General features: G+C 47.9%; 1 protein-coding gene across 12 annotated transcripts in view; it reads right to left on the bottom strand.

Annotated features, from left to right (window-relative positions):
• Nucleotides 1-25,337, bottom strand: part of LOC119440814 (parathyroid hormone/parathyroid hormone-related peptide receptor-like) — a 1,097,515-nt gene that overhangs the window by 424,668 nt on the left and 647,510 nt on the right. For 3 of the 12 annotated variants that reach the window (XM_037705691.2, XM_049662648.1, XM_049662647.1), the window contains exons 7-8: nucleotides 2,035-2,191; nucleotides 1,843-1,903 (exon numbers count right to left, since the gene is read on the bottom strand). The exons of 8 other annotated variants lie outside the window; for them this stretch is intronic. In XM_037705691.2, coding sequence (XP_037561619.2) covers nucleotides 1,843-1,903; nucleotides 2,035-2,191 — 218 coding nt within the window. The remainder of the gene's footprint in view (nucleotides 1-1,842; nucleotides 1,904-2,034; nucleotides 2,192-25,337) is intronic. One more of the 12 variants, XM_049662646.1, reaches the window with a different exon arrangement.

Below are 25,337 nucleotides of genomic sequence, written 5' to 3'. Positions count from 1 at the left end.
AGAACGTGGGAAAGCCAGCTTACAAAGACCAAGCTTACACCGATTCCCTTAAAGACGGCTTCAGTTTTAAACAAAAATGTATTGCTGGGAAGTCGTTTTGCCAGGGGCAATATAAGTCGTCTTATATTAAAACGTGAAGGCCCTAGGACCTTTTTTATTATTTTATAAATTGTTTGTTATTGCCCCGCGCGCGCGTGTCCAAAACGCATTAGGCAGGCGAAGTCCTAATTTGATCTGTCGAGGATGCGAGCGCCATCTGGACAGGAATTTAGCAAGCAACCTACCCGAGCGCGCCGCTGTTGGTATGGTAGAAATGCTGGAAAAGGGTGTTGTGTTTGAGTTTCCTCATAACAGAATTATGTTTTCTCGTACATTCAAATTACAATCCGACGCTACCATGTGTGTAGGCTGTGGTTAAGCCGTACTTTGCTATTTTACAGCGTAAGCTGTTATGCGCTCATTCCAATAGCCGTTTCGGTTCACGATGGTGTACGCGCCCGCTGACGGTGTCCGGTGACCGTAACCGCTATCGACGAAAATGCGAAAAAAAGTACCCGCTTCCCGCCGGGATCGAACGCAGGCCCTCTGCGCCGGAGTCAGATACTCTACCACTGAGCCACGCAAGCGCTGGCTATCAGGTAGCGGGAAAATGCCCTATAAACGCGCCCTAGGCAGGCGCAGACGACGAGATGCGATTCTCACGAGGCGCGCAATCAACGCGATCCCCATCCTTAGCCAGTATGGTGGCGCCATCTAGTTAAGGCGCCTGCAAATGTAGAGCTACGTGCGCGGCTACAACCAGGCATCATCAGGGTCAGCAGACTGCGGCGCAGAGAGTATTACAAGCCGCAGCTCGCCGTCGACGCCGGGCGAACAGTTGAGATCGCTTTCCTCAAAACGAGGCAAAGAGACTTTGCTGCGAAGAAACTGTTGTGCGTGGTGCCGAAATTGGAGCTACTCTTGAGCCGCTCTGCCAGCTTACACTGTGACTGTGCTGCGTGTGCCGCGCAGGCCTGTGACTTTTTTTCTGACGGTTTTACTGTCAGAAATTCAATTTTTGTTGACTAACACCTTGCGCCACGCGGAGGGCCTGCGCGATCGGGGTGGTTCGGGATGATTTTCTCTGCCACGGACGCCGACACCGGCGCCGGCGCCGTATTTTCTGCGACACGAGGACCTCAACGCCGTCGCGTTAATACTACGGCTTAGCGAGTGCAGTTGTTTTTGGTGGTGTTTCCGCACATAGTAGCTCATTGTACCATACCATAATCACCTGCCACCAACCTCTCCCTGTATCTTCATGTTCCCCTTACCTCAATGAGGTGAAGAAGGCTAGAGACACATTCTCCAGGCCGACCTATCCTCTTTTCTCTTCATTAAAGTCTGCTCCTCCTCACACGTACTATCGACCAAAAGTTTACGGACGAAGGGATCTGACAAAAAGCACATTATCTCTGCAGCCGCAAAACGCAGCCTGGTATTCCCATTTCCTGCCTCTACTGGTATATGCGAACAACATTGTGATGTACTGTTTTACTGGCTACTTTTAAAGGCTGCTCGGATATTTAGCGTTTTCTGAGATCCCGTGGTCCGTAAACATTTTGGTCGATAGTACATAGCGTGCTTGGATTCCGGTTGTGGCACATGGTACTGCTGTTTTTCTCAACTTGCCTTTCATTTATATCTGCTTTTGCTAACATGACACATCTGGTTGATGTTATTGACTGTCTAGACTGAACTAATAGTGTTATCGCCACCAGAAGAAATTCATGAAAACAAGTTACTGTAAAGGTGTTTTCCGAAATAGAATAAAGCATGCAAAATATTCAGCATATTACTTACAGGGTATCATCCAGAGTCGCCCTAACAACAACCCAAGGAACAATGAACAGTACTGGGAGGCCTGAAATATAAAAGTAGAAACACAGCACGCACATAGACAGGTGATTAGTGGTTGGATCACGCTTTCGCAGCTAGCCCTAAATTCAATTAATGGTTGCTTGGGCAAAGTAAATTTCGAACTGCAGTACGCACCCCAACCTAGAGCGACGTATCGCAATATGCTGGAGCTGTCCGTGAAGAAAGCGAGAAAGACGAGGCTGTGAAGGTAGAGGCCCTCCATGAGGATCCAGCAGTAGTTGGCCATGAGCACGTAATGCCAGAAGCTGGTGAACACCTTGCAGTCGACGTTCTGCACATAAGCATGCTCTGTAGAAGTTCTGCACAGACTGCAGTCAACGTTCTGCACAATCTACTGCAAGCAAACTTCCATTCACCGCGTGAAAGGAAATACATACACAAGACATGCACAATTCATACACAAGTTTAATTACCTGTGCACCCCTTGAGAACGAATTTGGCACGTGGGAACTTTGAATCACCAAAGGCTCTGACATAATTGTCAAATCTTTATATCATTAACAAATACAAAAACAGTTTTTTCCACTAGCTACCTTTGTTTATTATTATTTGTACTCACTTTAGTTAATTTGTTCTAAGATTTAATACCGAGAAATGTTTCAATTATGCTTATTTTATAGAAATGTGAACGTACCTAGGCATTTCTATTCAAGGGACGAGTAAACCGATTACTGAAACGCAGAAAATTGAGCATGAGGGCTGCAGACACGCTCTTTCCAGTTGAGCGCAAGGCTTAGGGAGGAACGTTACGCGCTTAGGGACAAGAAGGATCCTAACGAAACTTCGCAGCGAGTTTAAGGGAGGGCAGACAACTTGTACAAGCTGAGGTGGTCGAAATGGAGGAAACAAGTGACGGAACACTTCGCGCGAGGCCCGCAAGAGCTTCCCAAATCGATTTATATCCGAACATGAGAGCGCACCGATCGGAACGGTGAGAGCTTGTTTGTTCGCGTAAATACGGGGACATCTGTGGACACCCGCGAAATCTAGTTTTCATCTTGTACTAATCATGTTTAACATTCTCAAAGCAGCCTATGCCCGGGAAGCTGCCGGTTCCGCTTACTTCCAGCCTCTGTCCACTCTCCACCGCTGCTGAACAGGCGGTTGACATCTGATCAACATTGTGCGGAGCGGAAAGAGGACAGAGATTGGAAGCCACAGACACTGGCAGCTCTGCGAACGCGAGGCGCGCTCTTTAGGAACACGAAAATTAGATTTCGCGAATGTCCGCGTATTTACACAAACAAGCGCTCACCGATCCGATTAGTGCGTTCATATGTACGGCTATGAATGCCATTTGTGAAGCTCTTCGCGGTCTGAAATGGGACGCGGGCTAGACAGCAAAAAAGCTTTCCTCTGTTGCTCTCTCACTTCTTGGTGAGCAACGTGTCATCTCGAGACAGAGAATAATCGCGTAATGAGATCCATAGTACTTCATACCTTTAAAAGAAAACATATTAGGAGTAACAAGAAATGGATGCGCTCCTTGCAACCTTGAAAATCTACGACGTCGAGCATTGGTGCCCCCCACCTAAATAAAAACACCGCCCAAGCACTCCGTAAGGACGGTTAACCAGCGAAGCTGAAACGTGCGGCCCTGGTGTTTAGCAGTGGGTTAATCCCGACGCTGTATTGAAGCGTTTCGCAATTATTGTGTTTGATGATGATGATTATTGGCATCCCCTTCGAAACGGGGAGGCGACAAATAGTCACCTAGCCTACTTGCTTTAATCAGGTATACTATACATGTTGTTTATCTAACATTTTTCTGTATACCTCTCATTAATCTTTTTTTTTTTTTCTTCAAAATTTAGCTTGTACCGCTACCTATGATTTTAAGAGATCAGGTCTTATCAATCTTTTCCCTGCTTTTTTTCCACCAGTGCTCTAATCGTCTCTTGCTTATCTCTACGGCTGATCTGTTGATGTTTCCTTCCACTTTAAACACAAGCGCTTGCACGTTACGTACGGTTCTCGCTGGGTGAATCCCGTCGCATTCCATTAGGATGTGTTGAATGGTCTCTGGATCGTTACTGCAGCATACACATGCCTCATCTAGTTCCCAATATTTGCTCCGGTATGTTTTGGTCCTTAGGCAACCGGCTCGAGCCTCAAATAGCAAGGCACTGCCCTTTGTGTTATCGTACAGATTTTCCCTTCTAATTTCTTTCTTCTCATTCTTGTAAATCTCCATTGCCCTTTTTGTTTCCATTCCTTGCATCCAATTCACGGTCTCTGTTCTCTCACTTTCGTTCTGATGACTCCTGGTTGTCTACTTACAATTTCGATTATCCTGTACTTGGTTGCCAACTTCCTTGACCTCTTCCTCCTTCTGTGTCCACGCTTTTCATGTACAGATACTTGTGCACTTTAGCCGCCCATTATTTTCATCCATGTTCCAGGGCCTTTCTTCAAAACTAATTTTGCTCTGTGCTTCTCTGACTTCAAAAGGGTCCAACCCATGTCACCCTGCACTGCCTCATTTGTGGTATTACCGTGGGCTCCCAAAGCCAACCATCCTACTGATCTTTGGTTAACTTCCAACCCCGACAAGATATCCGATTTTAAGCACAGAATGGCGTTTGCAAACGTTAGCGCTGGCACCAATACTCCTTTCTAGGTTCCACGCACCACCTCATATTTATTGTGGCCCCACAGGAATCTGTGTTTCATTATTGCTGCATTCCGCTTCCCCTGTATTTTCAGATTATTTTGGTGGTTGCTTGAGTAATTCTTTCCATCGTTTAAGTGTAGGCCGATGTACTTATATTGCTTCACTATGGGTATTACTTGCTATTCAATTCACACCACGAAGTTACTGGTCTCTTCATTAAAGATCATAATTCCTGATTTCTCTTTGCTAAACTTAAGGCCCAGATTTGTCGCTGCGTTGCCACATATATCTACAAGTATCTGTATATCCTTTTTATTGTCCGCTAGTAGCACAATGTCGTCTGCGTACATCAGTCCAGGGACCTTCTGTTGCACCATTTGTACATTACGTATGTAGGATAAATCACACCTAATTCGCCGTTTTCCAGTCGTCTTTCAATACACTTAACGTAAAGCGTGAACAAGAATGGAGACAGAGGACATCCTTGCTTCAATCCTTGGTGAATTCCCACCATTTCATTACCTTTTCGACCTTCCCATACAACTTGTACTTGGTTGTCTCTATATATCTCCCTCAGCAGCTCCACGAAATCGTCATCTATGCCTTCGTGCTTAAGAATATCCCGTAACAATTCCCTGTCTACGTTGTCATAAGCTCCTTTAATATCTAGAAATGCTATCCATAAAGGTCTTTTCTGAGCTACTGAAATCTCTATGCACTGAGTTAGTACAAACATATTGTCTTCTAAGCGTCTGCCTGGCTGAACCCATTCTGTAGTTCCCCCAATACACCGTTTTTCTCCATCCACTTCGACAGTTCTAATTTTATGGCTTGCATTGCCATTCTATATATCACCAACGTTACTGTAACTGGCATGTACGAGCTAGTCTTATCCTTATCTCCTTCGCCTTTGTAGATGAGGTTCATCTTGCTTTCACGCCATCCAACGGGAATTTTCTTTGCTCTAATCACTTGGCTCTATGACATTAGTCAGCAGTACCTTGCTCTTTGGACCGAGGTTTTGATTAGCTGTATTGGGATTTCATCGGGTCCTGCTGTCATGTTATTAGGGACATTTTCTGCTGCCTTTTTCCAATAATTGATCGCACAATTCCAATTGTTCGCCCACAAGTTCACCTAACGTTACCTAATTAAAGTACCTTCACTCAACTGTGCGTCACAATTCTGGTGGAGGTGCTGGGTATGATTTCAAGCCCTTCTCAACTTAGAGAAAGCAGCCCGGACGCACGGCGACACTGACTCCTGTTCACCAACGCAACAGTCGCCGCCTACGTGGTGAGCCCCCGAGTTTCTTTCTCCCTTTGCCGTATTCTATCGGAGCGTCAACAGCTGCTAACGAAAACGCTACCGAGATGACAAAACACGTCACGCCAACTCACATCGTAGTGAATCCACAATGCGCCAGAGCCTTTCCATAGCGACACATTTGAAGACGCAGAGGACTGGCTGGAACGCTTTGAGCGCGTCGCGGTGTTCAACGAATGGAACGGAGAGCGCCAACTGCGAAACGTTTACTTCGCATTAGAGGACAGCGCAAGAACGTGGTTCGAAAACCGCGAAGTGACATTTGTGTAGTGGGATGCTTTCCGAAGGGAGTTGCTTGCTACTTATCCGAGTACAGACCGCAGTACAGTACAGACCGCAGTACAGAGGGCTGAAGCTGCCCTACAAGCAAGAAACCAGCGCAACAGTGAAAGCGTGGCCATGTATGTAGAAGACATGTCCCGCCTATTCCGTCGAGCTGATCCGAACATGAGCGAGGACAAGAAGCTTCGCCATCTAATGCGGGGCGTAAAACAGGAAATATTCGCAGGGTTGGTTCGTAGCCCACCGCGCACGGTCACTGAGTTTCGTTCGGAGGCGACAACAATGGAAAGAACGTTGCTTCAGCGATCAAGAATCTACAACCGGGAAATGAACGTCACCTCTGTAGACGCAGTTCCAGCAGTCTTCGGAAAGCAGCGTGGAAGTCATACGGGAGCTCGTACGATCTGTAGTGCGAGAAGAGCTTCAGAGGCTACGGCTTGACCAGAACGCTCCAACACGTGGTTCGAGAAGAGGTCAGACACGTGGTTCACGTGGTTCGAGAAGAGGTCAGACAGGTGATCCGGGAACCACAGCTCAGTGCACAGCCCCAAGCGCCATTACTGCGCCAGCCGAGCGTCTCATATGCCGATGTACTGCGGCAAACTCCCGGCCGTGCTCACGTCGCAGCCACTGCATCTATTAACAACCCGATGCCTCGAAATACGTTGTCGCCACCGAGAGAAGATTTAGGAAGGCTGATGTATGTCGCACTCCTGACCGAATACCTCTTTGCTACCACTGTGGTGAAGCTGGGCACCTCTACCGAACGTGCCCCTATCGCCAGGCAGGTCTCCGTGGTTTTCCGGTAAATGCACCTTGCCCTCGAAATGGTGAGCGTCCATTCGAAATCGAAGAATACCTGTCGACTCGTCAAAGCTTCCCATACACCTCTCAGCAACAGCAACCTCGATCTACAGCACCGTTGAGGTATCGGTCACCGAGCCCCCGTCCGCCATCAATCTCCCCAAGACGCCGTTCGCGAAGCCCGCGTCGGGAAAACTAGACTCATCGACCTTGGGAGGTAAGGCCGCTGCCGATGCGAAAACAGAAGAACCTCCATCTACGACTCCGAACGACGACGAGGGACTCAGAAACCAGTGCCGTAATAGCGACGTCGCTTCCGATTTACGTGTGTTTGTTGACAATTACGAAGTGAATGCGTTAGTGGACACAGGTGCAGATTACTCGGTAATAAGTAGTGAGCTTGCGAGGAAACTGAAGAAAGTGCTAACTCCCTGGAAAGGACCACAAGTACGCACTGCGGGAGGACACCTCATCGACCCGACCGGCAAGTGCACGGCTAGAATAGGGATACGAGATTTCACCTACGTCGCTAGCTTTATTGTGCTTTCCGAGTGCTCAAGAGACTTGATTATTGGCATGGACTTCTTGCAGGCTAACGGTGCCGTAATCGACTTGCGGGAATCACGTGTTTCCTTTTCAACGAGGCACGCTCTCGCAACATTTGACACTGAAGAAAAATTCGATTCCCTCTGCATTGTTGACGACGACGTGATGGTTCCTCCGAGATCCGGCGTAGCTGTTGCAGTAAGGAGCAACGCGTTCAGTGACTACGAAGACATTGCAGACAACACCAGACTCTTGCTTGAAAAAGGGATCTGCATGGCAAGAGGTCTTGTTCAGCTATGTGGCGGATATGCCAACGTTTTCCTCACTAATTTTGGAAATGAGGTGTAACATGTCGCGAAGGGAACCGTTATTGCAAGCATTAATAACTTCGTCGAAGTTACGGAACTAAGCATTCCCGAGATTGCACTATCCAATTCCCAAGATGTGGATTCTGTCCTTGCATCAATCGACATTGAACCAGGTCTATTGCCCGGACAGAAGGAGCAAATAGAGAATCTCATAAGAGAATTCGCCGAATGTTATTTAACTTCATCCAAGGTCCGACGTACATGTATCGCCAATTTTCGGATAATTGTTCATGAATCAGTGAGGCCTATTTGCCAGCATCCCTACGAGTGTTTCCAAAAGAGAGAGAAGCCATCGGAAGTCAAGTTAAGGAAATGCTTCAAGACGACATAATTCAGCCGTCGGCAAGTCCGTGAGCGTCGCCTGTGGTACTTATTGTAAGAAAAAGGACCAGACTATGCGCTTCTGCATCTATTACCGGAAGCCGAACGCCGTCACAAAGCGGGATGTTTACCCACTTCCAAGAATCGATGACACTCTTGATAGACTACGAGATGCAAAATTCTTTTCCTGCCTGGACCTCAAAAATGGGTACTGGCAGATAGAAGTGGACGAACGAGATCGCGAAAAGACTGCATTTGTGACGCCAGACGGACTATATGAGCTCAAAGTACTTCCGTTTGGTCTTTGTTACGCACCTGCAACATTTCAGCGGATGATGGACACTGTGCTCCGGTCTGAAATGGCAAACCTGTCTCCTTTATCTTGACGATGTCGTGGTTTTTTCTGCTACTATCGAGCAGCATATAGAACGACTGCGGGCTGTGATGAAAGCTATTAGATCAGCAGGTTTGACGATAAAACCGCAGAAATGCCATTTCGGCTTTCACGAGCTCCTTTTCCTGGCGATGACGTCAGTTCAGAAGGCATTCGCTCAGACCCTGAGAAGACTGCGGCAGTTCAAAAATTCCCAAAACCAACTCACAAAAAGGCCGTTAGGCGATTCTTAGGACTATGCGCCTACTACAGACGCTTCGTCAAAAATTTTCAAGGATTGCCGAACCACTAACGCGGCTAACAAAAGAAGACATGTCTTTCGTCTGGTCGAGTGAACAGGAGAATGCCTTCAATGAACTACGAACGCATCTGCAGAATCATCCAGTTCTTGGGCATTTCGACGAGGAAGCCGAAACTGATATCCACACAGACGCAAGCAATTTGGGCCTCGGGGCCGTCCTCATTCAGTGGCAAAATGGAGAGGAACGAGTCATTGCGTATGCTAGTCGAACTCTTTTGAAGGCTGAGGTGAACGACTCAGCGACAGAAAAAGAATGCCTCGCGGTGATATGGGCCATTAACAAGTTCAGACCATACTTATATGGCAGACCATTTCGAGCTATCAGCGACCATCATTCGTTGTGCTGGCTGGCGAATCTCAAAGACCCATCTGGACGGCTTGCAAGATGGAGCCTGCGGCTGCAGGAATACGATATAACGGTCGTATACCAGTCCGGTCACAAGCACAGTGATGCTGATTGCTTGTCGCGTGCACCGATGAATCCACGAATCTACACCTGCTGAAGATGAACAGGATTGCCCGTTCCTAGGAGCTGTGACATCATCGCAAATGGCGCAGCATCAGCACTCTGACGCGGAGTTACGTCTGCTCATTGATCACCTAGAAGGACGCACTGTCGACATTCCACGAGCTTTTGTCCGCAATTTGTCGTCATTCGCTCTGAGGAATAACGTCCTGTACAAAAGAAATTTTGAACGTAGTGCTGAGACATTTCTGCTCGTTGTTCCTTCAAAGTTACGACCAGCGATATTAGAAGCGTGCCACGATGACCCACCAGCAGGACACTTAGGAGTGAGCAGAACCTTCGCACGCATCTGCATGAAGTATTACTGGCCAAAGTTGTTGAATTCCGTGCAACACTATGTGAGAACTGCCGGGATTGTCAAAGACGTAAAACGCCACCATTGAAGCCAGCAGGTCTCCTACAACCCATACAGCCAGCGGAAATCCATTCGCAAAAGTGGGAATGGATTTACTTGGCCCCTTTCCTACATCGTCGTCAGGAAGGCGATGGATCGTAGTTGCGACGGACTACCTAACTTGATATGCCGAGACAGGGTCTCTTGCTAAGGGAACGGCCATTGAAGTAGCTGAATTTTTTGTCACTCACAGTATACGGCATGGCGCTCCTAAAGTTGTGATCATGGACCGAGGAACCATATTTACTGCCCATTTGACACAGTCCATTAGAAACTGACGCACACCAGTCACAGAAAAACCACCGCATATCATCCACAGACAAATGGATTGACTGAACGACTCAACAGAACGCTGACCGATATGTTATCAATATACGTGGACATGGAACACCGAACATGGGACAAGATTCTACCGTACGCAACGTTTGCGTACCATACCGCAGTGCAAGAGATGACTCGAATGACACCTTTCCAACTCGTTTTTGGCCGGACCGTCACCACGCCCTTAGATGCAATGCTACCTGTAGATGAAACCTGCGAAAATGACGCTGATATCAGCGACTTCTCAAAAAGAGCTGAAGAGGCACGGCAGCTGGCCCGGACACCACCTTCGGCAGCAACAGCAAACCAACGCAAATCGATACAACTTGCGACGAAGAGACGTCCAGTACGCACCTGGAGACAGGGTATGGGTGTGGAGTCTGTGGACTCCCGTACCGATGCGCGGCCTATCCGAAAAGCTTCTTCGTTGTTATTTTGGCCGTACAGGATAATTCGCCGACTTAGCCCCTTGAACTACGAAGTTCTTCCAGAAGGTCAGATAACCTCATCACGACGGCGGCATCGCACCGAAGTCGTTAATGTCGTCCGAATAAAACCTTACTACGACAGACAATAACTGCTTTGGCCAACATGCATTGCGAATGGCAGCGTGAAAACCACCGCCTGTTTTAAAAGCTTTGGGACGATGCACTCGTGGAAGGGGGACAATGACACAAGGTGCCTTTAAATCTCGTGCGCCCGTCCGTGTGTTTACGGCTACGTACGAAAGATAGCAGCAGCGAATCGGCCAACACGTGCTCACAGGCACGTGCGATCGGAGCAAGGTGTCATCAGCGCGGGGACGAGGAAAAAGAAGACGTGTACGATGACTGTGTACGTTGGAGTGAGACTCTCGCTTAGCTGTTTGTCGGGCACAAGTTCGCCCAACCTTACCTAATTAAAGTACCTTCACTCAACTGTGCGTTACAATATAGAGTAAACAAGGGGAATGCGGGAGATGGCGATTCAAGACGATGAGTAACACGAGAACAAGGTGAGAGCAGGAGCCAACGTTTCGACAAGTGGACTTGTCCTCTTCAAGGCGCTAGTAGTGAGATGAGAAAAATTGTCGCAGTTTCACCCGAAAGGCGAAGTATCAATTGCGATAGCAAATTAGTAGAGAGCTATACGGGTATACGGTAGGATTTCTAGTCCATAACAACATAGCGGGCAACATTGATGAATGCTACAGCATGAATGAGAGGGTAATAGTCGTAATAAAGCTGAATAGGAGGTACAAATGAAGGTAGTACAAGCCTACGCTCCAACCTCTAGTCACGATGAGAAGAAATAGAACAGTTTTATGAATACGTTGAATTAGCAATGAAAAGGTGCAAACTCAGTATAGTGTAGTCATGGGCGACTTCAATGCAAAAGTGGGGAAAAAATCAGGTTGGTGAGCAAGCAATTGGCAACTACGGCATCAATTCTAGGAATGCAAGAGCAGACGTGTTCGTAGAATTCGCGGAAAGGAATAGACTCCGAATAATGAATACCTTCTTCAGGAAGCGCAGCAACAGGAAGTGGACCTGGAAAAGCCCTAATGGAGAAACAAGGAATGAAATAGATTTCATACTTTCTGCCGATCCAAGCATAGTGCAGGATGTAGAAGTGTTAGGTAAGGTAAAGTGCAGTGACCATAGGTTAGTGAGGTCTAGGATTTCTCTCAATTTGAAGAGAGAAAGAGTGAAATTAGTCAAGAGGAAACTGGCCAACCTAGAGGCAGTAAGGGTAAAAGCAGACCAATTCAGGCTTGTTATCGCAAACAAATATGCAGCTTTAGAAAATGAAGATAAAGACAACATAGAGGTAATGAATGAAACCGTAACTAGGTTGATCTCATAAACAGCAATTGAAGTGGTAGGTAAGGCACCAAGGCAAACAGTAGGTAAGCTCTCCCAAGAAACAAAGGACCTAATAAAGAAACGACAAAACATAAAAGTGTCAAACTAAAGAGATCAGATAGAATTCGCTGAACTGTCCAAACTGATCAACAAGAAGAAAGTAAGGGATATTCGAAATTATAAGGAGTAAAAGATTGAGGAAGCAGTAAATATGGACGCGCAGCATTAAATCAGTAAGAAGAAAGCTTGTCATAGGACAAGGCAAAATGTATGCACTGAAAGATAAGCAGGGTAATTGCATCAGTAATTTCGATGACATAGTAAAAGCAGCGGAAGAATTCTATACTGACTTGTACAGTGCCCAAAACAGCCAAGCTACTTTCATTCGAAATAGTGATGAACCGGATACAGAGGCTCCTTCTATAACTAGCGATGAAGTTAGAAGGGCCTTGAAAGACATGACCAGGGTAAAAGCTGATGGAAAAGATGGAATAACAGTCGATTTAGTCAAGGGTGGAGGAGATATCATACTTGAAAAGCTTGCGGCCCTGTATACGCAATGCCTCACGACTTCAAGTGTACCAGAGAGCTGGAAGAACGCCAACATTATACTAATACATAAGAAGGGAGACGTTAAGGAATTGAAAAATTATAGACCCATTAGCTTGCTTTCAGTATTGTGTAAAATATTCGCCAAGATAATTTCCAATAGAATCAGGGCAACACTTGACTTCAGCCAACCAAGAGAAGAGGCTGGCTTCAGGAAGGGATATCCTACGATGGATAATATCCATGTCATCAATCAGGTAATCGAGAAATCTGCGAAGTACAATCAACCTCTCCATATGGCTTTCATAGATTATGAAAAGGCATTTGATTCAGTAGAGTTACCAGCAGTCATAGAGGCATTGCGTAATTAAAGAGTACAAGAGGCATACGTGAATATCTTAGCAAATATCTACAAGGATTCCACAGCTACCTTGGTTCTCCACAAGAAAAGTAGAAAGCTACCTATCAAAAAAGGGGTCAGGAAAGGAGACACAATCTCTCCAATGCTATTCAGTGCATGCTTAGAAGAAGTATTCAAGCTCTTAGACTGGGACGGCTTAGGAATGAGGATCAACGGCGAATATCTCGGCAACCTTCGGTTTGCAGATGACATTGTCCTATTCAGCAACAATGGAGACGAATTACAGCAAATGATTGAGGACCTTAATCGAGAAAGTGTAAGAATTGGGTTGAAGATGAATATGCAAAAGACAAAGATAAGGTTCAATAGCCTGGAAAGGGAACAAGAATTCAGGATCGCCAGTCAGCCTCTAGAGTCGGTAAAGGAGTACGTTATCTAGGTCAATTACTCACAGGGGACCCTGATCATGAGAAAGAAATTCATAGACGAAGAAAATTGGGTTGGAGTGCATACGGCAGGCATTGCCAAATCCTGACTGGGAGCTTACCACTGTCGTTGAAAAGAAAAGAGTATAATCATTGCATTTACCGGTGCTAACATATGGGGCAGTAACTTGGAGGTTAACAAAGAAGCTCGAGAACAAGTTAAGGACCGCACAAAGAGCAATGCAACGAAAAAAGTTGTCGCAGTTTCACCTGAAAGGCGAAGCATCAATTGCGATAGCAAATTTGTAGAGAGCTATACGGAGTAATGATATCAGCTTTATCAGCTGTATAAACTTGGACATGCAGCAGCACCGGCAACACGCAGAACTGTTGTCGACGCCGTCGGCGTTTTGCCCGCGTTCGCACAAAATGCGTGCGGCGTTGGTGACTGTTGCCGGAGCCTCTGATATAAATAGGCACTTGGTGCCGCAGCTAAACGTCACCTCCCTTCCCTCCCCCCCCCTCCCCCACGGCCTCTCGCGCGTCGGAAGAAGGCGCGTTTGCTCTACAATATAGTGATTGTAAAGGAGGAAAGAGATGCTTACTTCTGCAGCCCTTAAGCGAGCACGGCGCAGAACGCGCGTTTGTTCTCCGCCGTGCGTTCACTCCCCGTGAAAGCGCGCGCCCCTCGCGCCCTTTCACTCGCACATACAGCGTTCGGCGCGCGGCGACGGTTTCATCTCCATTGACGTCATACGGAACCTCACGGCGACGGCGACGCCGACGGCAGAAATCTGCTTTTGAGTGTCCATATAATTGCTATCGCAATAAAATCTTAAGACTAACGTTAAGAGACAGGAAGAGAGCGGTGTGGATCAGAGAACAAACGGGGATAGCCGATATTCTAGTTGACATTAAGCGGAAGAAATGGAGCTGGGCAGGCCATGTAATGCGTAGGATGTAGAGCACTGCACGGGCCGATTTTTGCGGCCCGGGCCCGGCCCGGGCCCGTTTTTACATTGGGCGGCCCGCCCGAGCTCGATCAAAACTTTTATGGCGAGACCCGAGCCGGCCCGGGCCCGGAAAGAATCTACGTTACCCGCCCGGCCCGGCCCGCCACCCCTTTACCTTAAGCCCAAGCCCGGCCCGAGCCCGACTCGAAACCGGCCCGAACCCGGCCCGAAACCGAAAAATACATGTTTTTCAGTGAGCAGCCCGAGAATAACTCGCAGAAAGCCCGAGCCCGGCCCGGGCCCGCGTCAAAAAACCCGAGCCCGGCCCGGGCCCGGGTCAAAAAGCACACGCCGTGCCCGAGCCCGGCCCGAGCCCGTGAAAAAAACTCCTCTACCCGGCCCGGCCCGGCCCACGCGCCGGTCCGGGCCCGGGCTTTCGGGTAAGCCCGAGCCCGTGCAGTGCTCTAGTAGGATGGATAACCGATGGACCATTAGGGTTGCAGAATGGATACCAAGAGAAGGCAAGCGCAGTCGAGGTCGGCGCAGAATACAGACGGGTGATGAAGTTAGGAAATTTGCAGGCGCAAGTTGGAATACGCTAGTGCAAGACAGGGTAATTGGAGATCGCAGGGAGAGGCCTTCGTCCTGCAGTGGATATAAAATATAGGCTGATGATGATGATGATGATGATGATGATGATGATGATGATGATACGGAGTAAGGATAGTAGTTTTATCAGCTGTATAAACTTGGCAAGGGCGCCCATCCATAAGTGCTAATTATGTGTACTGTCTGACAACTCCGGTACCATCGGTCAGTGCTGAGCTTTTGGCCATACGAGACGCAACAAACTTGGTAACAGCTGCTTCCACGTCGCCAGCACCGGTTATAATAATATGCACGGCTCCACCTCCGCCATAAAGGAGATTCGGAAGGTTTACAATGCCCACCCTGTCGCAGACGAAATACACCGAATGACTGCACAGATGCCCGGTCAGATTCGTTTACAGTGGATCCACGGGACACTATTTTGCTCACATACAAGCTGACACCGCCACCCACAGTGAACTGCCACTAGCTGTGGAAGCACCTTTCCCAAGTGACCCCAGGGAAATTTTCTCCATCGCAAGGAGATTCTCCGCCGCACCACACGAGATTTAGTTCCACGGTATGGTTCAAACCTCCCAGGCGGCCTTACACGCCAGGAGGAGGTAGTGTTGAGGAGACTCCGTGTGGAGTGGCACTTACCCATCGGTCACCTATGCCTGGCCACAACACCTCCGTGGATCATTTGCGGATACCTGCCATATTGCCCAGCTCGAGCGTCCGCGTCAACAATCAAACACCTGTTGTGGACATGCCCTGGTCTAAACCAGGTACGACTGCGGTACCTGCAACAGTGGGCCTTCATCCTACGCGACCACCAGACTGTGAATCATGGCTCTATGGAAGCAACCATCGAGCACTATTCCTATTCATCGCCGAAGCCGGCCTACATTTCCATATTGAATGGTTATGCCGTTGGGCGAACTTTCGAAAAAAAAAAATACACGTGGACATGCAGCAGCACCAGCAACGCGCAGAACTGTGTCGACGCCGTCGGCGATTTGCCCGCGTTCACACCGAACACGCGCGGCGTTTTTATATAATACGCATTTGGTGCCGCAGCTAAACGTCCATCCCTCCCGTCCCCCTACAGCCTTTCGCGCAACGATGATGATGATAAAAACTTTTATTGAAAAGTAAATCTTTTATTGAAAGTAAATCGTGGGTTACAGGAAGACATGGTCAGGTCCCTAGTCCGGGACACCGTTGGCAAAAGCCGCTGCCCGTGCTCTTTCGATGAGGGCTCGTTGCTCCTCGAGGTCCAGCTAGACAGGGCCGCCTCCAAGTCCTCCCACGTTGGCTGATTTATTATGGCAATACTGCTATTTTTCTGACAAGCCCATACCATATGGTATAAGTCTGCCTTTTGGCCACACAATTTGCACTGCGCCGAAAAATACTCGGGCTCTATGGCGGAAAAAGTCGCGTTTGCTCTCTATATATGGAAAGGAGGAAAGAGACGCTTAATTCTTGAGCCCTCAGGGAACACGGCGCAGGCGCTGAGCCGTGCTCCCTCAAGGGCTGCAGAAGATAGCGCCAACCTTCCCTTTCCTCAAGAACCACTTATCTGAGCCGTGCTCCCTCAAGGGCTGCAGAAGATAGCGCCAACCTTTCCCTTTCCCTCAAGAACCACTTATCATCGGCGCAGAACGCGCGTTTGCTCTCCGACGTGCGTTCGCTCCCCGTGAAAGCGTGCGTACCTCGCGCGCTTTCACTCGCACATACAGCGTCCGGAGCGCGGCGAGGATTTCATCGCCATTGACGCCATACGGAACCTCACGGCGACGGCGACGCCGACGGCAGAAATCCCCTTTGGTGTGTCCATATAATTTCTATCGCAATAAAATATGCGGCATAGTCAGGACCCCAAAAAATGACAGCAGATCCACGAGGTGAATGATGATGAGTGGGCGAAGCTCCGGAGGGAATCATCGGATCTCCCGCTTAAGGGGACGCTAGCACAAACGCGTTAGAAACGTGCAGTACTCTCTAGTAAGGGGGAGCGGCCACAGCGTCTTACGCAGCCATTTACACATGCCGGAACGTGCACCGCGTTTGCCGACGCCATCACATGACTGCTGAGAGAGTATACCCCCGTATTCATAAACGCTCCTCGACTTGAACTTGACTTGCCACCGCTTTGGGCAGCGCGTTCGAAACGCGTTGAAGGTAAGGTGGAGAGGCCACAGCGTATCACCAGCTTCTTACACGGGCCGTAACGCGCTAGCACAAACGCGTTAGAAACGCGCTAGAAACGCGGCCTTTCGTTAATGTTGGGTATTTATTGCCATCGTGGCGTAGTGGCTAACGCCGCGCGCTCGGAAGCGAGGGGTCCCTGGTTCGATTCCGCGCGGACACAACTTCGGAATTTTTTTCTCATTTTATTGCGATAGCAATTATATGGACACTCAAAAGACAGATTTCTGCCGTCGGCGTCGCCGTCGCCGTCGCCGTCGCCGTGAGGTTCCGTATGACGTCAATGGAGATGAAATCGTGGCCGCGCGCCGCCGAACGCTGTATGTGCGAGTGAAAGGCGCGAGGGACGCGCTCTTTCACGGGGAGTGAACGCACGGCGGAGAACAAACGCGCGTTCTGCGCCGTGCTTCCTTAAGGGCTGCAGAAGTAGGCGTCTCTTCTCCTTTACAATCACCATATGTAGAGCAAACGCGCCTTCTTCCGATGCGCGAGAGGCCGTGGGGGAGGGGGGAAGGGGGAGGGAAGGGAGGCGACGTTTAGCTGCGGCACCAAGTGCCTATTTATATCAGAGGCTCCGGCAACAGTCACCAACGCCGCACGCATTTTGAGCGAACGCGGGCAAAATGCCGACGGCGTCGACAACAGTTCGGCGCGTTGCCGGCGCTGCTGCATGTCCAAGTTTATACAGCTGATAAAGCTAATATCATTACTCCGTATATCTCTCTACAAATTTGCTATCGCAATTGATGCTTCACCTTTCAGGTGAAACTGCGACAATTTTTTTCTCAGACTCGTTACACACTACTACTACTACGACGGGGACGGAACGGGTGCCGCTATGAGGAGCTTCGCCCCTAAAAAACGGGACGTCTTTCTTCAAGAAGGCGGCAATGGACGTGCAATGGTCGCAAAATCATTACAAAGCGCCGGAAATAGGAGCACAGCCCTACAAAACTACGAATGTCATTTGTATACTTCGGGAAAGGAAAATTTGTAACGGCGCGAATTTTGTCGGACACGGCCGGGCTCGACGGTGTGCGCGCGCTCGCTTCTTATTTACGGCCTTCGCATAGGGGCTAGTTTTGCCTATCGCCGCTGATTGGGGGGGGCGCTGCGTCCTCACCATGTTAGGGAACTACATGCAAGCGCCGCTTTAGGGTGGTGACAACTCCAGAATTTTGAGCGCTATTTACCGCCAAATTTGCTGAGTAGCCATTTGATTCCAATTTCGCTGGAAGTCGCGGCGCATTCCTGCTTTCTTTTGTTACGCTCTGATGTACCCATTTTTGGCACGCGATCAATTAAATTTCTTTAATTTAGTTTTGCACCAATGCGCACGCAAAACCTGCATACATAGAGTTGCCTTTTGCCTATTTTAACACATCAAACTTACTTTTTCATAGCATACAAAGCAACAAGTATAAGGCACGGTGGCGTGCTCGTTAGTATTTCTCCCGCCTAGAATTTATTATTTTATTTATTTATTTTATTTTCCAGTAAAAGAAACAGAAACTGGATGGTCATTTTGGGCTAAAAGCTACGATAGTAGCTTTTAGCCCAAAATGTGAGCTGTGAGCCCCAAATGTGAGCTGCATAAACGTTGTCGTTGCCTTCCACTTGTACAAACCATATAAAGGGTGTTTTTCGAAGTGCGCTATAATAAAAACTGTGCTTACAAGCTGTTTAACTAAAACGTAGACGTGCCAGCACTTGCTCTCAGACACGCTATGAGTCTCTGGCTGCTGAGGCCAAAGTTCATTTTAAAAATTGAATTAGTTCACGGCACCAACGGTTGCGGGAAATGTGGTCTGTCGGCTGGTCTTTTCGCATTTTGGTTCCACGTGCTATATTTGGCGAAAAATTTTACCCGGTAATTTAGCTGGCGGCGCAAGTACCCTTACAAAGGTTGTCACCACCCTAAAACAGCGCTTGCATGTAGGCTCCCTGTAGGCTTGCATGTAAGCCCCTTTAACCCTGTCAGCTGTTTTCAGCCGATCTGTGCCGCGCGCGCAACGCTGGAAGATGGGGTCGGGCGCCTCTTCCTCAGCGTGCATTCAGAACGAGTCATCTAATTGTATAGGACGCGTAAATGGTTCATCTAGGCTTCTTATAAATGCATGCAGTAACCGTATTAATACATCGAGCTTCTTTAACTTCACTGGGGAACATGGAGATGCATGCCGGGAGACAGTCTCCGCCATCAAACGCATATGCATTTTGAGGAATGAAAATATATACTTATTGCTCGTATGCACTTATGCCCTGTCACACGGCACACGTATTGTCATTGCAGTAAATGACATTCGTACGGAATGTCATTGCGGTCTTGCGTTCCCAGTCTACGCGGGTAAACAAAATGGCATTCGCAATTGATGGCATGTTTAGTTCAGGCTGCTATGATAACGAGACCTTACAAATCGTGCTTCTTGTTTACATATCTTCACTATATTGTTAGAAATACAATGGTAAACATTGAATAGTTATTTGAAAATAGATTACACTCGCTTTAGCTAATCGATTTGTAATTTTTTGCCAACCCCCTGTCGTCGAGATTACACAAGTCGCGCGTGAATGAGTTCCGGAAACTCATTCAATGGGCGAATGCCATTAGCTGTGAATGTCATGCCCGTGGTAGAAGCAACACAAATGGCACTAACACTTATCTCATTCGCTTCGAATGACATACACGTGCCGTGTGACAAGGGTCAATGGTTGCCATACTTTCAGGCGAAAACTTGCGGACATAGTAGTTCACCATTGTGTCTATTCACAATTACCATCTAAAGTGTTTCCTTGGCGGCTTGTGTATGTATAGGCCGAAGGCTTGTCGTCTTCGTAGTGTGTTGGTTTGAGTGATTACAAGGAGCATTCTCACAAACTTCTCGGCATTGTGGATAGTCTCGCATTGCTGTCGTCAACACCTTCAGGGCAGCTCGAGATGGGAGCGCGTTGTAAATAGGGCTGGACTGCTATTCCTGCGTGGCAGCTGTGTTCGAAGGCTTATCAATATATATATATATATATATATATATATATATATATATATTGTCTAAAAGCGCTAGAAACGCAGGCTAAAACTCATTTCTTGGGAACTGGTGAAAAGAAACACCGGGTGTTTTCCCGGAACGGGACTTCCAATACGGAATACAGCAATACACCACTACACAGCAGTTATTTACCGATGTGCAATGAATGGCGCCCAGTCTTGACTGTGGCCGCGCGTACTAAAGGCTGTGCAACCGTCTTCAGGAGCCCACAAATTACTGCTACTGAACAACACCGACAGAGCACCGAATAATGTGCGCGGGAAAACGTCGTGCGAGCGCGAAGGAAAGCGCATGCACGCGAAGCGGGGGAGGAAGGGTCAGGGTCGCAGCGCCCCTCTCGCCGACGGGTGGCGAAACATGCTGACAAACTCTCCCATTGTTTGCCCGACGGGTGAGAAGGCCGTAAGAAGCGAGCGCGCGCGCCAGTTGAGCCCGGCCGTGTTCCAGATCAGGTCGCACGCCTCTGGCATCCACGAGGTGTCCAAGGACGGTGATTGGTGTCGAGCGAACGACATTTTGAAGAGTTCAACTGGAGACCAGCCCGGCGGAACACGTCAAGAATCGCGAAAGACGATCGAGATCCGTGTCGAATGCGGCGAGAAAAACGCTGACGTCCGTCATATAGCACAAAACAGGTGGACCACTTGAACCCCTGAAGCAAAGAGTCCATCATTCGTTCGAAGGTGGCCGGCGCGTTACAGAGACCGAAAGACATCACCTTGAACTGATAAAGGCCTTCAGGGTAACATATGCAGTCTTCTCTCGGTCCATGTCATCGACGGCAATCTGCCAATAGCGGACCGGAGGTCGAGGAAAAAAATAGGTGGCACCATATAGGCACCTTTTAAACCTTTTAAGCCTTCGCTGTAAGCGTAACGTCTCACGAGAATCCATGGTTACGGTGCACAGAATTTTGCAATTTTGGGAAAAAAACGGTGAATACTGTTATTGCAAATTCCTTGCGTAAAACTGTTTTTCTTGAGGCGTTCACTAAAATCATCTACGTCTAGTGTTTGTTTATGGCGTACAATTCCTACATTCGTCCGTTGTTGAATATGCCGTAATTATTTGGGACCTATTCACTTTAACCAATATTAAAAAAACTGGAACGTTACAGCATAAGGTAGTTAGGTTTGTTTTTAATTCATCGGCGTGCGTCTGTTGGTGAGCTCGTAAGACGCAGTGGATTACCCCCGGTGACTATGCGCAACCGTATCTGCCGATTAAAGTCCTCTTGAATACATTCAGGGACAATTCCCCTAAAGAGAAGCCATAACTGAAGTCATCGAAGTAGATGACTGAAGACTGAAAGCCGTAATTTAGTGCTGTTTCTGAAGTCATCGAAGTAGAATGCCAGCATATCTAGAATAGATTCATCATCAGCTCGAGAAAAATTGGGAAACAAGTGAACACAGTTTTGGCGATCAGGGTAGACATTGACAAGCTCACAGGACAGTTTTTGATCAGAAAAACAAATCTAGTGACTATTCGTGGCGATCGAATTTGATTAGGTCGTGAATTATTTTTAACAATTGGGAAAATAAAAAAAAATGTCGCAGTTTTCGCCCGAAAGGCGAAGCATCGATTGCGATAGCAAATTAGTAGAGACCTATTCGGAGTAGGGATAGTTAGTTTTATCGGGCTGCATAACTTGGACACCATTGGGCTTACTAACTGAATTAACAATCGTGGTGTCAGCGCGCAGAAGCAAACATGAATATCACCTGAATGCCCGCAGCCAACGACTGTCAAAACGCTGGCAGCAGCGCAAGTTCGCGCGGTCTATCGCTTCAACGGAAACTGAGCGGCGAACGCACAGGCAGAAAGGTCAGAGCCGTGTGGAGATAAGAGACGTGCGGGCGACCGCCGGGCAGAGAAGTAGTTGTTGGTAGAAAAGAAGCTGCCCCCCCCCCCCCCCCCTCTTCCGTTTCTTGCTTTCGCGTGGGAGATGAGTGGCAAGATACGCCTTTGGCGCCGGAGCACAGCGCCGCCCCGCCTCCCTCCCATACCCCCACGGCATTCGCGCGACGGTCGCGTTTGCTTTCCGCCGTGCGTTCGCTCTCCGGGATAGCGCGCGGGGGAGTTCGCCCCCGTGATAGCGCGCGTCCTCCGCGCGCTTTCGCTCGCGCATACGCTCGCGGCGACGATATTATCGCCCTTGGAATCCATACGGAACTCACGGCGACGGCGACGCCGACGGCAGAAATCCGGTTGAAGTGTCCATATAATTGCTATCGCAATAAAACGATACTATCAAGTTTACATCTCTAACTCAGCAATGAGAAATGATATCACAATTCTGTAAATTGCATCATAGTAAATCTAAAGCGGACAAAATTGGTATGTTGGACATGAATCTCAATAATTTTAGTAATACACAAATACAGTTTTACCAGAACCTTTGTACACAAACGTACGATTCACGTAAGATAAAATTGATATATCGAATTTGTCCCTTTGAGTGATCTAATGGATTCCATTTACAGAACCACGATATCTGTTCTTGGTGCAGAGCTGTTAATTTTGTAAATTCGTGCTTCTATTTCTTTCGAATTTTCGAAAATCTTTAAAACATTTCAGGCCCTGAATCGAAATTCCGCTTCCAACAGTCACTAGAATTTAACTTTCTCTCTCAAATGCAACAAACATAATTAAAATAGGTCCAGGGTTTACATCAGAAAAGCGGTTTACGTTTACATGTACGCGTCGGAGTTAAGCCAAGCCAAGCTTCCTCTGAATACTTGACGCTGTGCCGTGCTCCCTATTGGGTAGCAGAAATAAGCGTCACTTTCCACGATGAACCACTCCTACTAATAATTCCATTGTATCATGATACGATACAAGATACTCGGGCAACAAGATACTACTGAAATTATTGGACCCGATACGATACTTATCATTTGTATCTTAAGATACTTCAATACATTCGCAAGTTTTCTTATTATAGATCTATACAGGGTGTTTCAGCTAACACTTTCAAAAATTATTTAAGGTTGCCTGTGGCAGACAGCCCAATTATAGTTAATGAGCTGGTCTACTCGAAGAGGCGGACATTACTTGCACAAAAAATTGAAATGCATAATCGACTAATCAACAAAAATTCACTAATTAAATTTTAACTAATTACGTGATGGCCTATATTGCAATTTACAAATTTTAGCCGTGGAGTTCGCAAGGCGGATCCACTTGCGTCTTAACAAAACGTCGCTTTATGCATTGAAGCACAAAATTAACTGGAACGCCAACGCACTTCTCTGCAAAGTTCAGGAATTAATATCCCGAAACTGGTGTCATCTCGAGAATTCGTTCCAAGTGGATCCGCCTTGCGAACTCCACGGCTACAATAAGTAAATTGCAATATGGGCCGTCAGTTAATTAGCTAGACACTTAATTGGTGAATTTTCGTTAATTATTCGATTATGCATTTCAATTTGTTGTGCAAGTAATGTCCGCCTCTTCGAGTAGACCAGCTCATGAACTAGAATTGTGCTATCTGCCACAGGCAACCTTTAAGCATTTTTTGAAAGTGTTCGCTGAAACAACCCTGTATAATATAGCAACAAACGCGAATACAAAAAACAAAAGTTTGCTTGGAAATTTTTTAAACTCGACCAACCTTGTTTCATTTGAATGAAATGGCTTTAGTATCTCAAAATTTTGTCTTTCTTGCTCTAAGTATAATATTGTCGCGACGTCGGAAACTCGAGGGCCAAACGAAACGCACTTGTCAGCAGAGGCAGTAACAAGAACGGACGGCTTTTTAAATACCGCGCGCTAGTCACTGCTTCTTCTTGCTCTCTATATTGTTCACAAGTGCCGATATGTCTTGCTACGTCGTCGTCTTTGCCGCACTACAGACGCGGCATTCGCCTCCATGAAGCATCGTCCCGATGCACAACGTAAGCGTAGGCATGTACCAGACACTATAACGTGACTCACTTGGAAAAGACATGCACCACTTCGGGGGGTGCTTGTGGCGCCGCGAACAAGTTTCACCATCGGGCACGACCTCGTAATTCACGTCGTTCAGTCGTCGGATAAATGTGTATGGACCGAAATATCGCCTTAGTAGTTTTTCAGAAAGTCCCCTACGCCTGAATGGGTATCCAAACCCACACTCTCTCGCCCGGTGTGTAGGCGACGAATTTGTGCTGACGATTGTACCGCACTGCGTCCTGGTCTTTCTGGTGGCGGATGCGTACACGTGCAAGCTGTCTGGCTTCTTCGGCACGTTGAGCGAATTCTTCAGCATCTGCATGGATGTTGTCGCACTCGTGGGGCAGCATCCATCGTGGCTTCGCGACCGTGTACCAAGCTGAATGGTGTCATACGAGTCGTTTCCTGTTGAGCGGTGCTATATGCGAAGGTTACATAAGGCAAATCTCGTCCCAGTTCTTATGGTCCACGTCGACGTACATGCAAAGCATGTCTGCGAGTGTCTTGTTCAAACGCTCCGTTAGTCCATTCGTCTGGGGGTGATAGGCTGTCGTTTTCCGGTGGGCTGTGCCGCTGAGTTGATTCTAAATGTTCGGCAGTGAACGCGGTTCCTCTGTCAGTAATTACTACCGCTGGGGCACCGTGCCTAAGCACGACGTTTTCGACGAAAAATCGAGCTGCTTCAGCTGCTGTTCCCCGCTGGGTAGCTTTTGTCTCCGCCTACCGGGTAATGGGGTCAGTGGCGACAATAATCCCCCTGTTCCCTGTAGTTGAAGTTGGAAATGGTCCAAGAAAATTCATGCCAATTTTGGCGAATGGCGCTCCCGGTACCTCCACAGGATGTAGGAGACCAGCTGGCTTGTAGGTGGCGCTTGCGTCGTTGACAGTTAGGACAAGTGCGTACATGATGTTTAACATCGGCTGGGAGCTCCGGCCAATAATACTTGCGCCGCAGTCGAGTCAGTGTTCGTGTGTAGCCCAGATGACTTGAGGTGGCCTCATCATAACATGCTGTGAGAATTTCATTGCGAGGCGAAGCAGGCACGACCAGTTAATAGGTGCTTCCCGTAGGAGAAAATTTCTTCTTATAGAGAACATTGTCCTTCAAACAAAATAACGCCAGACTTCGTCCAAACAGTCGAGGCACGTCTTTGCCTCCGCCTTCCAAGAAATTAATAAGCGGAAGCAGTTTTGGGTCGTCGCGCTGCTGCAGGGAAATGGTAAATGTATCGACGACGCCCAAGAATGCAGCGTCCGTGTCCTGATCCTCAGTGACAGAAGGCTGTACTGGTGACCGAGATAG

The sequence above is a fragment of the Dermacentor silvarum genome, chromosome 2 (assembly GCF_013339745.2).
Source record: "Dermacentor silvarum isolate Dsil-2018 chromosome 2, BIME_Dsil_1.4, whole genome shotgun sequence".
NCBI lineage: Eukaryota > Metazoa > Arthropoda > Arachnida > Ixodida > Ixodidae > Dermacentor > Dermacentor silvarum.
The sequence above is the reverse complement of the archived record's forward strand: the minus strand, read 5'-3'. Positions and strand labels throughout refer to the sequence as shown.